The following is a 16,650-nucleotide window of genomic DNA, read 5'->3' on the forward strand; positions in this document are numbered from 1 at the left end:
TGCCACAGGTGGCTGTCGTGTGTATCAGAGATAATTATTGACTTCTCTTAGTGATTCTTGCTCCAATTCTTTTTTTCTCAGTCTCCTAGCAAAAAGCAAAATAACTTTGTAATATTCATGTTTTCCTACTCAACGTCATCAAAACTTTCTGCAATCCTTACCTGAACATCAGAGGGCACTAGGAATCGAGTCAGTCTCACTCTTCCCCACATCATTACCATTCATAAAAGGTTGAACAAGAACAGAGAGGTGAAGAATGTCAATCAAGCTGATACTCAAAGTAAGGAGTAGGAATAATAAAGGATTTGTTTTGTGTATCTTGTGATGTTATACATATTGCTTTTATTGCACAGAAAAAATACCCGAGCATATGGAATCAGACCCATTTTCTATTGGAAAAATTGATGACCATTTATATATGCTCATGTACGTATATATCTATGCATAAGTATGTATAGATTTGTATGTATATATGTATATACATTTGACAGTATGTATACCTCTATATTATTCTAAAATCAGAAGCCCCAAACTTAGCTGTTGAGCTTCTCAGAAACAATTATTGACTTCCCATTAGTGGCTCCTGCTCCTCTATCCATTTGACCTGATTCCTGACAGAACACAAAAAAGCATTTTAATCCCCTTTTGTTCCTATTCAGAAAGGAGTTTAAACAATGATTTTTTTCAACAACACTGTTTTATACTTAAAATCTTTTGAGGGACTAATCTTAAATATTCTGATAAAAAAATGAATCTATACATTGCTTTGGGTAGTATGGACACTGATGATATTAATTCTTCCAATACATAAACACAGTATATGCTTCCATTTATTTGTGTCCTCCTTAATTTCTTTCTTCAGTGTTGTGTAGTTTTCTGAGTAAAGGTTTTTACCTCCTTGGTTAGGTTTATTCCTATGTATTTTTCTTGTTGCTATAGCAAATGGGACTTTTTTCCTGATTTCTGTTTCTGATATTTTGTTATTGATGTACAAAAATGCCTTCAATTTCTGAATACTGACTTTGTATCCTATTGTTTTGTCAAATCCACTTATTAGGTCAAGCAGTATTTTTGTGAAGTCTATAGAGTTTTCTATGTACACTAATCTGTCATCTGCAAATAGTGACAATTTTACTGCGTCCTTTTCAAGTTGGATGCCTTTTATTTCTTTTTCTTCTCTGATAGCTGTGGCTAGAACTTTCAATGCTATGTTGAATAGAAGTGGTAAAAGCAGTCATCCTTGTCTTGTTCCTGATCTTGGAAAACTTTTGGTGGGAATGCAGATTGTTGTAGCCAGTGTAGAAAACAGTATGAAATTTCCTCAGAAAAGTAAAAATGGAACTGCCTTTTGACCTGGCAATCCCTGCTGGGATTATATGCTAAGAATCCTGACACACCAATTGAAAAGCACCTATGTAGCTCAGTGTTCATAGCAGCACAATTTACAATAGGCAAGTGCTGGAAACAACATAAGTGCCCATCAGTAAATGAATGGATCAAAAAGCAGTGCTACATTTACACTATGGAATACTACACAGCAGAAAGAAAAAAGGAGTTACTACCCTTTGCAACGGCATGGATGAATCTGGAGAACATTATGCTAAGTGAAATAAGCCAGGTGGTGAAAAACAAATACTCATAATCTCACCTGTAAGTGGAACCTAATCAACAAAACAAACAAGCAAGCAAAGTATAACCAAAGATATTGAAACAAGGAACAAACTGACAGTAACCAGAGGGGAGGGGACTAGGGAATTATTGGGGAAATGGGGGGAAGGGCCACATGGACAAAGCTAAAGGGGTAGGATTGAGGATGGGAGGCATTGAGTGGTCAGGGGGAATGGAGACAATTGTACCTGAACAAAAATAAAATATAAATAGATTAATAAATAAATAAATAAATAAGTAGGAAAAAGGAAATGATACTTATGTGATGTGACAGGAATGATAGCTAAAACTATGTTGGTAATCATTTTGTAATGTAGAAATTTATTAATTCAATATATTCTACACATTGAACTTATATAAGATTAGGTGTAAATTATATCTCGATTCTTTTAAAAAATGAAGGAAAAAAGATTAAATGCACTCTTCACATTCTGCTAGCCTCTTCTGAACATCATGTAGAACCAAGAATACAGCCAGGCTACCCTGATACCTCTTTCTTTGATAACATAACAATCTATATAAGGAAGAGTAGACAGAAGAATAGTCTTCTCACATTAATGGAGATTAAAACTCTGGAGTATAGCCATAAATAAATGGAAAGAATAAATTTGATATATGATAGTATTCCACATATTTTTTGCTTAATGTCCATTAAGATTTCATTGGTATTAGTAATCTAAACTATTCTCCTATTAGGAAATCTAAAAACTCCAAAATGTAGAGTGCATATTACTGTGTGCATGAGTGCATGTGTGTGTGTACGTTTATGCACTTTTATGTGTGTCTGTGAATACTAGATAGCCTGATTCTTAGAGAAGAATAAATGATTTATCTTTGTTTATTCATATGCCTGAAAAATTTCTGCCACATAAGAGTTCTCAGTTTAAAAATGTATAAATGGATTGGTTGACTAAGAAGAGACAGAACAGCTAGCAATTTTATAAAATTAATAACAGTTTAAATCATAATTTTCATCTGGAAAAATAGTTCCATCAGATTTAGGAGACCAGTAATAATAAGAAGAGATAATTGACAAATGATATTTTGTAGTTATGGTAAAATATGAATTGAGAGATCACCTTAATCTAGATAAGCGTGCCATTTAGAAAGTTCATAAGTAATCACATCCAGTAAAGAAATTGTCCAGATATAAGTCAGGTGGAAGAGGGAGACTAAATATTATGGGCTAGGCAACTTTCTAATGTATTTATGCTTTTTATTCATGGGGAGAGGGAAGAATCATTTAGGATATGCTAAAATTTAGTTCTCACCAAGATTCTATTTTAGTTGTCACATCTTTATGTATGAAAAGATGAATTATCAAGTAATTTTGTGTTATAGCACTCATCCAGAATATGTGGAAATTCTGAATTTATAGTAATTTAAACATCTGACGCAAATGGGGAGAAGCTTATTGCTGTATAATTTATTTGGGAAAACTAGTCATACCAAAGATGTTACAGTGGTTGAATGCAATGTGCACAATTATGCAGAAAGCTTTGATTCAAATTTAGGAAAACTTGGGTGTTGGGGGAAGTCAGGGTTAAGAGCCTTCCATCAGATATAAAAAGTAAGAACATCCTCCTTTAAACTCATGTCAAGGGAAATGCCTTTCTAACTGTGCACATTTGAAACCTGTGATGATCAGCAATAATGAGAGATAATTTCACAACTTGGAAAATTCTATCAGGAACTGTATATTATGTATATGCCTTTGTATGTGTAGAGTTGGACTGCTAGGGTTGGGAAAGAAACAACTGAAAGTTCTCAATTTTGTAATTTGAAAATTATCAAAGACAATATTGTATCTTTAGTGAAGAATATATAACTTAAGTGGAGAAGTGACTCCTCTATGTATCAGAATTTATTTAGCAATTTGAATAAAAAATCTCCTCAGTCAAAGAGATGACTGAGTAGCAAGGGAGATAAAATTCTAAAGATGATATTTGAAAATTGTATTGTAAGTACTATGTAGAAGTATGCACACTGTTGTAGGTGAAGAGGTGGGTCAACAAAAATTCCAGGGAAGAGGTTAGGCTAATACTAAGACAAAGAAGAAAATTAATTTTATTCTAGGTGGAATGAAGAGCAAGAACAAAGTGAAAATAAAAGCATAGTGACCAGTCAAGACATGAAAAGGAAATCTGTCATCCTCTCAATGACCTCATCCGGAAATTCAGTAGATTGATGACCAGACTCAACTGTCTGGTGTCTTGATCACTCTTAGTGTTTCATAACAGCAGAAACTTTTAAAATAAAACATGGTTACACTGCAAGAATATCAACTTATTCCATTTCTTTATGTTCATTTTCTAGGAGGGCTTGAAAATTGGTACTTCCCTCCTCTCTGAGAGAACATTTCCAGTCGGTAAACATTTATAAAGTAACCAATCATGAATCACTCTATAATGTATACTGACCTATTTATTTCAACTTATATTCATATATCCAATCTCTACTGGGGTTATCAATAAGACTTGGTCCTTCATACCTATCTGACCTCCTACCTGTTAGGTGCTACCTGGGGTTAAGTATATACAGCTATCCAGCAGTCATTTCCTCAATGTGGTATCTTCTCACTCTATGCTATTCCACCAACCCCTACCACACATCAAATACCCACATTCCCATTTCCTTCAACTGATGATCATAAGAGGAAGATATAATGTATGCTTTCTTTCTCACCCTTGCTTAATCTGAAGTCTCATGGCCATCCATTCATCTTTTTATCAGATGGTTCAACATCTTAGACTTAGGTCTTATTTTCACAAAAGTCTATCCCTCAGGGCCATGTTTCATGATTTGCTTACTAATAACTTCATCATTCAAAGCATTTTTTATCACCTTTACTATACTTAACACAGTTCTAGAAAATAGAGAAAATTAGTTCTTGTTTTCCATCTCTTCATTTACATCTGTGTGCCTACACACAAGGTTAGAAATGATACCTACATTGATACTGGGTATATTGGTGTATCTCCTTTCATATCAGCTTTCACCTTTTCATTTGTATGTAAGGTTATGCACAGTCATAGGTCTAATACAGGTAGATAAAAGTGTAGTTTCAGGAGCTGATGAGTATGCATTCTCTCTTCATCTTGTTTGCCTTTTGCCTTATTTTCACTTTTGCTTCATCTCTCCCTACTATCTTGGTATAAGATTACAACCTTTTGCTATTTTTACAACCTAACCATAATATGACTTACCTTGGTCTCCAAATCTCTAAGAAAACTCCATTAACATTTTCTTGCCATGCCCTTTATTATGCCGAACAGAAGGTATTTATGCTTTTATTACAATTCTACTTCCCCCAGGGATGAAAACTAATAGTGTCTTAAAGATACAGTCTCAGAGAACTGTCTTTATCTAATCTATCTGGAAGTTCTCAGGAAATTCCCTCTCACAGGATGCATCTTTATTTGTTCTGACTCAAAACTCACTGACTGTGGACAGCCTTTTCCCTGGGCTATTAATCAAAACAATCAACAGAAATTGTTTAACATAGTAACTTTTTGAAGAGAGGATGAGAGTTGGAACTAGGAACAGACTGACCAAATAACTTTTTATTGTTGTTGAAGTACAGTTTCTCCATTTTACCCTCTCCACTCCCCCTGTTCTACCCATCCCTCCTTCCCACCCTTAATCCTACCCTCTTAGGCTTTGCCCATGGGTCCTTTATACATGTTCCTTGACTGACTAAAAATGTAAAAGCATTGACTGGTGTGGCTGAGTTGGTTGGGTGTTGTTCCCTAAAACAAAAGGTCATAGGTACAATTCCTAGTCAGAGCACATGTTTGGGTTGCTTGTTCTGTCCCCAGTTGGAGCATGTACAGTAGGCAACTGATTGATGTTTCTCTCTCACATAAATATTTCTCTCTCACATGAATGTTTCTCTCTCTCTCTTTCTCCCTCCCTTCTCCTCTCTCTAAAAACAAATAAATAAAAAATCTTTAAAAAAAAACTTAAAAGACAAACTTAAGGAATAAATTGATCACACAGAATTAAGCGACACACATGTAAATGACTATACATGGGTCCAGTGAAGATGTGAGAAATCTCTAATCTGCCATTTCTGGTTGACTTTGAGGGAATAATATTAAAATATTGAGTGTGGCTCATTCTACTAAAAATATATGGTAAATTCAAAAAGTTGTTTCACACACACAGAGTGAGGTTTGTTGTTTATGTTATAGAATGTACATTTTTGTTGAAAATTTTTGAGTGGCATTGGTTAATAAAATCATACAAATTTTAGGCATATAATTCTATAATACATCATCTGTATATTATATGTTCACTATCCCAAGTCAATACTCCTTCCATCACCATTTATCCCCTTTTTACTCTCGTCTACCTCCCATGCTGTCCATCTTATAATCATCATAGTGTTTTCTCTATGAGCTCTTTTCTTTGCTAATCCCTTCACATTTCCTACCCTGTACATATGTTTAATAAGAAAACTTCAGAAAAATCTCTCTAAGTCTATAGATAAAAATTCTCAACAAAATTTTAGCAAACCAAATCCAACATCATATTAAAAAGGATTATATACCATGACCAAGTGTGATGGTCTCAGGAACACAAGGTTTGTTCAATATAACAGAATCAATTGATGCATTATATAACAGTAATAAGATGAAGGGTAAAAAAACATGATCCTCTCAACTGATGCAGAAAAATGAACAAAATCTAGCTCTGTTTTGTGATTAAAAAAAACACTAAACAAACTAGAAATATAAGAAAACTCATTTAACATGATAAAGGGTGTTTATGGATAAAAACATCTACAGTTCATCTCATATTCAGTGATGAGATTGAAAACTTCCTAAATCACAGACAGGAAAAGGTTGTCTGCTTTCACCTCTGCTATTTAACATTGTATTAGAAGTTCAAGCTAGAACAATTAGGCAAGAAAAAGTCACTCAAATTAAGAAAAAAGAAGCAAACTATCCCTATTTGTGGATGACACAATCTTATATATTAAAATTCACAAAAAATATTAGAGCTAATAAACAAGTTGAACAAAATTACACAAGATCAACATACAGAAATTAGTTGTATTTCTATATACCAGCTATAATCAATCTGAAAAAAATGAAAAAACAATTTTATTTACAGCAGCACCAAAAATAATAAATATTTTGGAATAAAGTTAACCAAGGAAGTGTAAGATTTATATACTAAGAGCTATGAAACACTGCTGAAGTAAATTTTAAAATACTTAAATAAGTGGAAAGTTATCCTGTGTTCATGGATTAGAAGACTTAATGCTGTTGAAAATTCTCCCCAAAGTGACCTATGTACTCAATGTAATCCTTATCAAAATTTTAATGTCCCTCTTTGCAGAAAAGGAAAAGCTGATTCTAAAATTCATGTGGAATAGCAAGGGGCCCTGAATAACCAAAACAATCTTTAAAATAAAAAAACAGAGTTAGAAGACTAACACTTTTTTACTTCAAAACTTATTACAAAACTATAGTGTTCAAAAAAAAATACTGGCATAGCAATTGACTTTCAAAAGAATGTAATAAGATTGTGACTTGAGAAATAAATCCATATGTGTATGGTTAATAATTTTTGACAAGGGTGCCATGATCTTTCACTGGGGAAAACAATATTCTCAAAATGGTCATTTTATCCACATAAAAAAATAAAGCTAGAACCTTAACTCATACCATATACAAAAAATAACTCAAAATAGATCAAAGGCTTATTTATAAAAATTGAAAAAATAAAACTCTTAGAGTAAAATATAGGAGTATATCTTCACGACACCAAAATCAGCAATGATTTCTTATATTGGACAACAAATGCAAAGCAATGAAAGAAAAAATACATAAATTAACCTTCATCAGAATTAAAAATTTGTGTGAATCAAATGACACTATCAAGAGAGTGTTAAGGCATAGATAATGGGAGATAATCTGAAGATAATATATCTGATATTAGTCACCAGAATAAAGAAATCTTATAACTTAACAACGTAAAGACAAATAATTCAATCTAAAAAAAATCAGCAAAGAATTGAGTAGACATTTATTTAAAGATATATCAAAAGACTATCATGCCCATGAAAAAATGCTTAACATCATTAGTTATTAAAGACATGCAAATCAAAAACTCAATTAAATACCATTTGGCACCCACTAGAATGGATTGGATTGGAAATAATGAAAATCAACAAGTGTTAGGACATAGAGAAATGGGGGCCCGCATATGTTGCTGGTGGAAACGTAAGTCAATGCAGGCACCATGGAAAACACTTCTTCAAAAAGTTAAGGATGGAATTACCATATGATCCAAAAATTCCACTTTGTGGTATATATACCTAAAAGAACTAAAAACTGATGTTCAAACAAACCTTGTACAATCAGGTTCACAGCAGCACTATTGACAATAACCAAAGTATGAAAACAACCCAAATGTCCACTAACTGACATAGCAGAAAAATTAACTATCCTTACAATAAAATATTGGTTGGCCATAAAAGAAATGAAGTGCCGACATATGCTACAACAAGCAAACAACTTAGAAACAGTACGCTAAGTGAAAGAAGCTAAGTACAAAAAGGCCATATGATTCCATTTATATGAAATATCCAGAATAAATTCATAGAGGCTGAAATAAGATTAGTAGTTTTCATGAACTAGATAGAGAAAAGATGATTTGCTTTTCATCTTTTGCTTTGGGATGATTGCTTAATGTGTATAGGGTTTTCTTTTGGAGCAATGAAAATATTTTAAAACTAAATAGTGGTGATAATTGCACAATATTTTGAATGTATTAAGTGCCACTGAACTGTAAACTTTCAAATTGTTAAAAATGGTCAGTTTTGTGTTATGCAAGGTCTGTGTGGGAAAAGTCTGACCATCGTTAATATAACAAGAATGGTGTGCAACATACATGTAACCTGGCAGTCAAGAGAGTGGACTGAAATGTGCTATGTGAACAATGACAACTTCACTGTGCTAGTCAGCAGGGGCAATAAATGCTGTTGAGTGAGCATGTACACTGTGTGACCATCACATTCAAAATGATTGAGCAAGTAGAGCAATGAATCTGCATCAAATGCAGAGCTTGAACATTCCTTCCTGGAAACTATTCAGATGATTCAGAAGGCTGCAGCTATGGGCACCTGGTAATTGGCAGCTTCATCATGCCTACTCCTGCATCACATCTTGTGCAGAGTTTTTTGGTGAAACATAAAAGCACCCAGGTGACTCAACTCCCCTACAGTCCAGATTTGGCACCTTGCAACTTCTGGTTCTTCCCAAAACTAAAATCACATTTGAAAGGGAAGACATTTCAGACTATGAATGAGATTCAGGGAAATACAACAGGATAGCCGATGGTGATTGGGATAACTATGTGAGGTCCCAAGGTGCCCCCTTTGAAGAGGACTGAGGTATCATTGTCCTTTGTATAATGTTGCTTGTATCTTGTATCTTCTTCAACAAATGTCTCTATTTTTCATACTGTGTGGCTGGATACTTTCTGGACAGGTCATGTATATATTTTATCACAATAAAAAAGTTGATGGTTATATAAATGTATGACAGAGCCCAATGGGTTAGTGCAAGCAATTCATACACTAAAACAGAGATGGATAAGGAAGAAGTAGAAAGATACAATGTGACCTGTCATAATATTATGTGAAATAAAAACTAAAAATTGACCAAGTAGCAGGCAGCAAGTTTCACTGAGATTTCCCTAGAGCTACTCCCTAGCTGGTGCTATGACCAAAGGGAATTTCTATTCATTTCATTTTAATTTCAATACCTTAGACTCTGATACCTGGAGACTTCATTACAAATTCTCCCTCAACACATACACACAAATACATTTTTTACCACCTCTTAGGGTGTGTTAAGGCTTTGTTATAAGATATATATATATATATGGTACAGCATGTTCTGTGTTAACATGATATATATTTTTTTTCAAGAACTTAATTCACAGCTGCTACATGACTTCCTAAGACAGAAGACAAGAAATTTGGTAAGTATTTTTGATCAGTGAGTCTATGCAGAGTGTGCTTAGGATTGGAATTTGGATTCACAGAAATTGAGTTAAGACCTAGAGTATTGGGGTAGGGAATAAAATGGCACAGATCATTAGTCTTGGGAGATGCAGCAGAAAGACTAAGATGTGAAGAATTGGGGGAAAATATCTGCTGGACACCTATGATATTTCACATATATAACCTCATTTATCCCACTCAATAACAGTTTGAGGTAAATAGTACTATGCTTATTCCTAAATGAAACTGAAACACAGAACATGATGTACCATATTTTGCCACGTATAACACACACTTTTTTGCCCAAATTTTTGAGGGAAAAATAAGGGTGTGCATTATACATAAGTATAATGAATACATACCATGGGTATATTAATGGGTATAATAATCCCATGAATAATGGGGTACAAAAACATGGATGCGCATTATACATGGCAAAATATGGTAACTTACCTAAGGTCAAGGCCAGGAAGAATAGGATCAGGACTGCATTCTATGCCACAATCCCAGTAATATTAAATACTGTATGCTTGTGATTCTTTTTCCTACACATGCTACTGCCTTCACAGTGAGAGACACAAATTGGAAAAAAAGCCATAGTAGGCAAATAAAGATAGATAATGTGTTGAGTCAGCACTCCCTTATACTTACTGAACACATTGCACAGATATTTAAAAAGGTACAATATGGTGACCAGCTGTTGATATCTCTCCATGCTTCATATTTCAAAGGGATTAATCTGAATCCACATTTAATTATTGGAAGAGCTGAATTTATGGCCAATGCCATGGCCCAAGATGAGGCATGTGATGAAAAGCATAGTTATAGCAATATTAAAAAATTTCTTTAGAACTAAATGTGTACATCTGTTATAAAGAACTTGGCATTGCCCAGAAAGCATACTTGGCCTTTGGCCTTTATTATAGGATTTTAGGTGGTATTGGCTACTCTAGGTCCTTTCATTCTTCCCATCCCTTATTTTTCTTTCTCCCTCCTTTCACTATTTCCACTGACAAGTTTACTAAAACAGGTCCTGATCAGTGTCACAAAGCCTAGTTTCAAACTAATTTTAAATTTTGTTTATTTTCTATTTGTTATTAAATTTATTGGGGTAACATTGGTTAATAAGATAATGATTCTGCGTATTAGCTTTGTAAGCATTGGGAAGTCAATTAACTTATCCAAACCTTTCTCTTCCACAAACCAGATACCAAGCAGAACTTGTGCCATGGATTAGTAGGGAGAAATACACAATATATGCAAATAATGGTTAAAAAAAGTCTGAAAAATAGTAGGTACCTAATTAATTAGAACTATTATTAATATTGTGCTGGTGGTTATTATTACTATCAATTTTATTTATCTCCTTTTTTAATTTCATTTTAATCATTGCTCAAGTACAGTTTTCTCCCATTTACTCCCATTCCAGCCCACCCACCCAACCCTCCCCTTTTCCCCCCCATTACCCCCCACCCCTAGTTTTTGTCCATGTGTCCTCCAAATTTGTTCCTGTAAACCCTACCCATTCCCCCCTGAAATTTTCTCTTCTCTCCCCTAATGGTATTTATATCTTGAGGAAGAGGAGAATTAATGTATTTAGTTTGAACTAAATAATTTTCAGAGAGACAGCATTAGCTTCTACGCTTCATTTGAGAAGCAATACTGGGATTATTTATGGAGAACTAGAAAAGGAAAAAGAATCCAAGGCCTTCAGAGAAATAATATCAGTTGTTTGGGAATGTTTAATTTTTTATCTCTATTGAATTTATCAGGGTAACAGTTAATAAAATTATATAAGTTTCAGTGGTACAATTCTATAATACACCATCTGCATAGTGTATTGTGTATTTACCACCACAAGTCAAGTCTCCTTCTAGCACTATTTATCCCCTCTTTACTGTCTTCTAACTCCCCTCACCCTGCTTTCCCTCTGATAATCACCATACTATTGTCCTTGTCTATAGGTTTGCTTTGCTTAATCCCTTCACTTTTTCAATGAGCCTGCCAACATCTCTTCCTTCTAAGAGCTGTCAGTCTTTTCTCTGTATCTATGAGTCTGTTTCTAGTTTGTCTGTTAGTTTATTTTGTTACTTAGATTCCACATATAAGTAAAATCATATGGTACTTGTCTTTCTCTGACAGTCTCATTTCACTTTGCATAATACTCTCTAGGTCCATCCACATTAACACAAGAAGTAAGATTTCCTTACTTTTTATAGCTATGTAGTATTCCATTATGTAACTGTACCATAGCCTTTTTATTAACTTTTATTGATTTATTGTGGTGGCATTTTATTTTTAATTTTTGTAGATCTAACAGTGGACAAATTGTCCAGTGGGAACCAACAATCCTTTAATAAGGACATCTCAATCAGCCTGCAGAAGAATGTCTTCTTCCAATGTCACTGAATACCACCCTTCTTCATTCCTGTTGCTGGGGATTCCAGGGTTGGAAATTGCACAAATCTGGCTTGGCTTTCCCTTCTGTGTAGTGTATCTGATTGCTCTTGTTGGAAATATCATTATTCTCTTTGTTATCTGGACTGATCACAGCCTTCACCAACCCATGTTCTACTTTTTAGCCATGCTGTCAGTAATTGACCTGAGTCTCTCTACTGTTACCATCCCTAAAATGCTGAGTATCTTTTGGTTCAAGCTTCAGGAGCTGTGCTTTGGGTGCTGTGTTGCTCAAGTCTTTTTTATCCACTTTTTTACAGTCATGGAGAGCATTGTACTTCTTACCATGGGTTTTGATCGTTATGTGGCTATTTGTAACCCACTCAGATACCGCATGATCCTCACGAACAGAGTCATTGGTGTGATTGCTCTGGTGGTAGTTCTAAGAAGTTTATGCATGATTGCTCCCATTGTTTTTCTCCTTCTAAGGCTACCTTACTGTGGACATAGAATCATCCCTCACACTTATTGTGAGCACATGGGAGTCGCACGTCTAGCTTGTGCCAGTATTAGAACCAATATCTACTATGGTCTTGCTAATATTTCTATCTTGTTTCTGGATGTGCTTCTGATCATTACCTCCTATGCTAGGATTTTATACACTGTCTTCCACCTCCCTTCCCAGGATGCCCGCTTAAAGGCTCTAAATACTTGCAGCTCCCATATCTGTATCATCTTGGTGTTCTTTGGTCCAGCTCTCTTCTCCTTCCTCACTCATCGTTTTGGCCAGAATATTCCCAAGTATATCCATATCCTTCTAGCTAATCTCTATGTGGTCATCCCCCCTGCCCTCAACCCAGTCATTTATGGGATCAGGACCAAGCAGATCCAGAAGCGGGTACAGAGCCTTTTTCTTAGAAAAAAATGAGAAGTAACTGATTCTAGTTATGGAAGTATAAAGTCTGAGCAGACTTAAATTTGTAATAAAATTAATAAACTAGAACCTACCCAGTCTTCTCCCATACCTCCCCATAGAAGTTCTCAAAATGAGGGTCTGCTCTGGGCATCCCCCTTCTCCTAAGCCTCAGGTTTCAGACTTCAGCACATAATGTACACATATTTAAAAACTACTGTCTGCCTGTTTTGGTCTCTTGGGTGATAACTGGCCCAAGTTTGGCCGTTTTGGCAGTAGATGGGCCAGGAGGAAAGGATTAAGAGAAATTACTTCCATAGCTACAAAGGGTGAAAGGCTGTTTGTCCCTAAGCTAGAGTTGCCTGGTTAGCCCAAGAAAAAGCCACAGCTTTCTGGCCATCTTAGGTCAGGATTGCCAGGTTTCTACTCCTGCCTTCCACTCTTTAACCTTTCTCTTCTGTTCTGGGCAGTAGAATAGCAATCTCCCCACCTACCCTACCCTCTGTGTCCCACAGGCAGTAGCATGGTGCAGCAAAGTCCAATTTGACACAGCACCACATGTTAAAGTTTTTATTTTTCTAAATACCAACACAATTTTGCTGAAGTTACAATTTTAGAAAATTAGCTGGGCCTCAAAACTGCTCCCAGCTTTTTTCAGGTGCACCTGGATCTCCACAATCTCTCAGGGCTGCCTGCATTTCTCCCAGAACTTGGGCATGGGCAGAGGCCCCCTGGGGTACATAGAACCCAAGAGAGTCTGTGGTACAGTCCTGTACTCCTTCAATATTGTGTATAATAGCCTCTCTCTACCCTTGTCTCCAAACTCCCTTTTGCCTTCCTCAGGTTTGATATCTGGGAGCTTTGATTATCCAGAGGAAATTAAATATTTTTATATCAAATTATATTATAATAAATATCACCAAAAGCTTTCTTTAAAAAATTTATTTTACCAGAATTAATTGTGAAAGATATATATTTCTTGTATTATATATATAATTGGCTATACTTGTTAGAGATGTGTGTTTTTGTGCATCTGAATGTATACCTGCAATGATATTCATTATTGACCTCTGGCATAAAATGTTATACAAGAGAAATTTTCAAAGAGAAGCACTTGATTCACTGAAGGAAGAATTTAGCATTAATCAACAAAACAAACAAGTGAGCAAAATAGAACAAGAGACAGGAAAATAAAGAACAAACTGACAGTGATGGGGGGAGGGGATAATGGGGGAAAGGAGAAGGGTCAAGTAAAGGAACATGTATAAAGGACCCATGGCCAAAGCCAAAGGCTGAGGGATTGAATATGGAAGGTGAGGGGTGGGTAGAGCAGGAGAGAGTAGTGGGGGGAAATGGGACAACTGTTACTAATGATGGAGGGAAGGAAGGAAGGAAGGAAGGAAGGAAGGAAGGAAGGAAGGAAGGAAGGAAGAAGTAGGTAGGTAAAGGGAGAAAGAAAGACTGTATGATGTTCTAGATTTCTTACATACAGAGGTTCAACTAGAAGTCACATAGCCAATGACAACTATGAAGAAAAATGCAGCCCTGGTTGGCATGGCTCAGTTGGTTGAGCATCATCCCACAGAGTGAAAGGTTGCCAGTTTGATTCCTGGTTAAGGCACATGCCTGGTTGTGGGCTGGGTCCTGGGTTGGGTACATGTGGTAGGCAATAATTTATGTTTCTCACACATTAATATTTCTCTCCCTCCAATTCCCCTCTCTAAAAATATAAATAAATAAAATCTTTTTAAAAATGCAAAAAGTGTCTATAAATAATACAAATAATAAAGTACTGCCTAAAAATGAATAGTATGATTTTTACTGAAGTGTATACAAGCAGAAGATGGGAATTAGGCTCGTTTGGGTTTTTTTTTCTTTCTATGCTCTCATTTCTGATTCTATGAAGTTTTTCATAAGCCTGCTTCTCATTTTATACACTCTCATTCTTGAACTAGTAAATTTAATATTGTGTCTTCTGTGATGGCCATTTTTTTCTTGGAGTTTAAAAAATGCTTGTGGAACAAATGAAAATTATATGTGAAATTAAATTGATTATTATAAAAACTTGTGAACATGTTAGTTCTTATTGTTTCTCCAGCCCATGTCCCCCCACAGAAACAAATATTTGGCAACCATTCAAGGACAACAATGTCTGTTGGAGCTTTGAAATCCAGGTGGGAGATTGTAAACCCCATGTAGAGCCCATGGTGGAGAATGACTGCTTTGAGAAGGGAGCCAATAGCAAATTAGTTGACAGTGGTCCTGCCTACACACTGGACACAGCCCTGTCCCCTGTGAACTCAGCTCCAGTCCCACTTGTATGTGGTCCTGTCAATAGCTGCTCCTACCAAGGATCCCAGGAGGTGCTATGCCCATCTGTGCCCCCTATAACAGGCAACAACCTGAAACCTGACAGTGATCCCTAAAACAGTCTTATGACCTGATTCCAGTCTCACTCTACCACACACCAGAGGCAGTTCTGCCTAAATAGAGACCATCCCAAAGACTCAATGGGAGCACGCTCAGAGACCTATCTGCACTCATCTGCAGCCCTGGTAACAAGTCTGCCAGCTGTGGAATGACTGCAAACCAGATGGTAGTCTTGATACTATTCCAGCTCTACCCAATCTTGATCTCAGAGGTAGTCCCATCAGTTCAGGGACCCAGCAGGAAAAGGACTTTACCTGTTGATACCAGGTTAAGAACCAGAAGTGGGATGTCTGTTCCTTCAAATACACATACCAACCCAAAGCTACATGGATCACAAAGAATCAGACACACATAACACCAGCAAAGGAAACTAATAAAACTCCAATAACTGATCTTAAAGAAGGGGACATCCATCAACTATTTGACAAGGAATCCAAAATAATCATCTTAAAGCTCAGTACACTACAAGAAGAAAAAAAAAACAGTCAACTAAACACAATCAGTGAAACAATATGTGTATGAAATGAGAAGTCTAACAAAGGAATAGATATAAAAATAAGCCAACCAGAAATCCTGAAGCTTAACAATATCCTGACTAAACAGAAAAATTCAATAAAGATAAAGAATGTGGTCTATATGTGCAATGGAATATTATTCAGCCTTTAAGAAAAAGAAAATCCTGCCATTGCAACAACATGAATGAACTTGAGGATATTATACTAAATGAAATGTCAGTCAAATAAAGACAAATTGCATAATCACTCATACAGAGAACAAACTATTGTTGCCAGAGGGGAGAGGGGTTAGAGGGTTGGGTGAATGGATTATGAAGTACAAGTTTGCAGTTAAAAATAGTAATAGAGATGTAAAGTACAGCATAGGGAATATAGTCAATAATATTGTAATAACTATATATGGTGTCAGGTAGATACTAGACTAACCGGGGGGTTACTTTATAAATTAGATAATGTCTAATCACCATGCTGTATACCTGAAACTAATATAGGGGTTGAGAAAAGTGGGTTTACAGTTCAGTATATGGAAAATAATACAATAATTAGTAAGTAATAATACAAGAATAAACTCTGTATTTCACATACAACTGTAAAACTACTTTTGCCCTCTGCTGTCAATTGTAATTTAAATTTTTTAGTTAAAATATATATACTGCATAATCTCCGTTTTATTTGGATTCTTTAAAAAAAAACTCAACTTACAGTAA

The 16,650-nt window shown here is 35.5% G+C and overlaps 1 protein-coding gene across 1 annotated transcript; it reads left to right on the forward strand.

Moving 5' to 3' along the window:
• The first annotated feature begins 11,994 nt into the window (after positions 1 to 11,994).
• LOC114500428 (olfactory receptor 52E8-like) lies at positions 11,995 to 13,319 on the forward strand. Its single transcript, XM_028517125.2, has one exon. The coding sequence runs from the start codon at positions 12,075 to 12,077 to the stop codon at positions 13,011 to 13,013; it is 939 nt and encodes a 312-aa protein (XP_028372926.1). The 5' UTR covers positions 11,995 to 12,074; the 3' UTR covers positions 13,014 to 13,319.
• Positions 13,320 to 16,650: the final 3,331 nt, after the last annotated feature.

This window comes from Phyllostomus discolor, chromosome 6, assembly GCF_004126475.2.
Source record: "Phyllostomus discolor isolate MPI-MPIP mPhyDis1 chromosome 6, mPhyDis1.pri.v3, whole genome shotgun sequence".
In the NCBI taxonomy this organism is placed as follows: domain Eukaryota; kingdom Metazoa; phylum Chordata; class Mammalia; order Chiroptera; family Phyllostomidae; genus Phyllostomus; species Phyllostomus discolor.

What these genes read in the sequence shown, in the direction of transcription:
- LOC114500428 (XM_028517125.2), top strand. Translation starts at nt 12,075, where the DNA reads ATGTCTTCTTCCAATGTCACTGAATACCACCCTTCTTCATTCCTGTTG.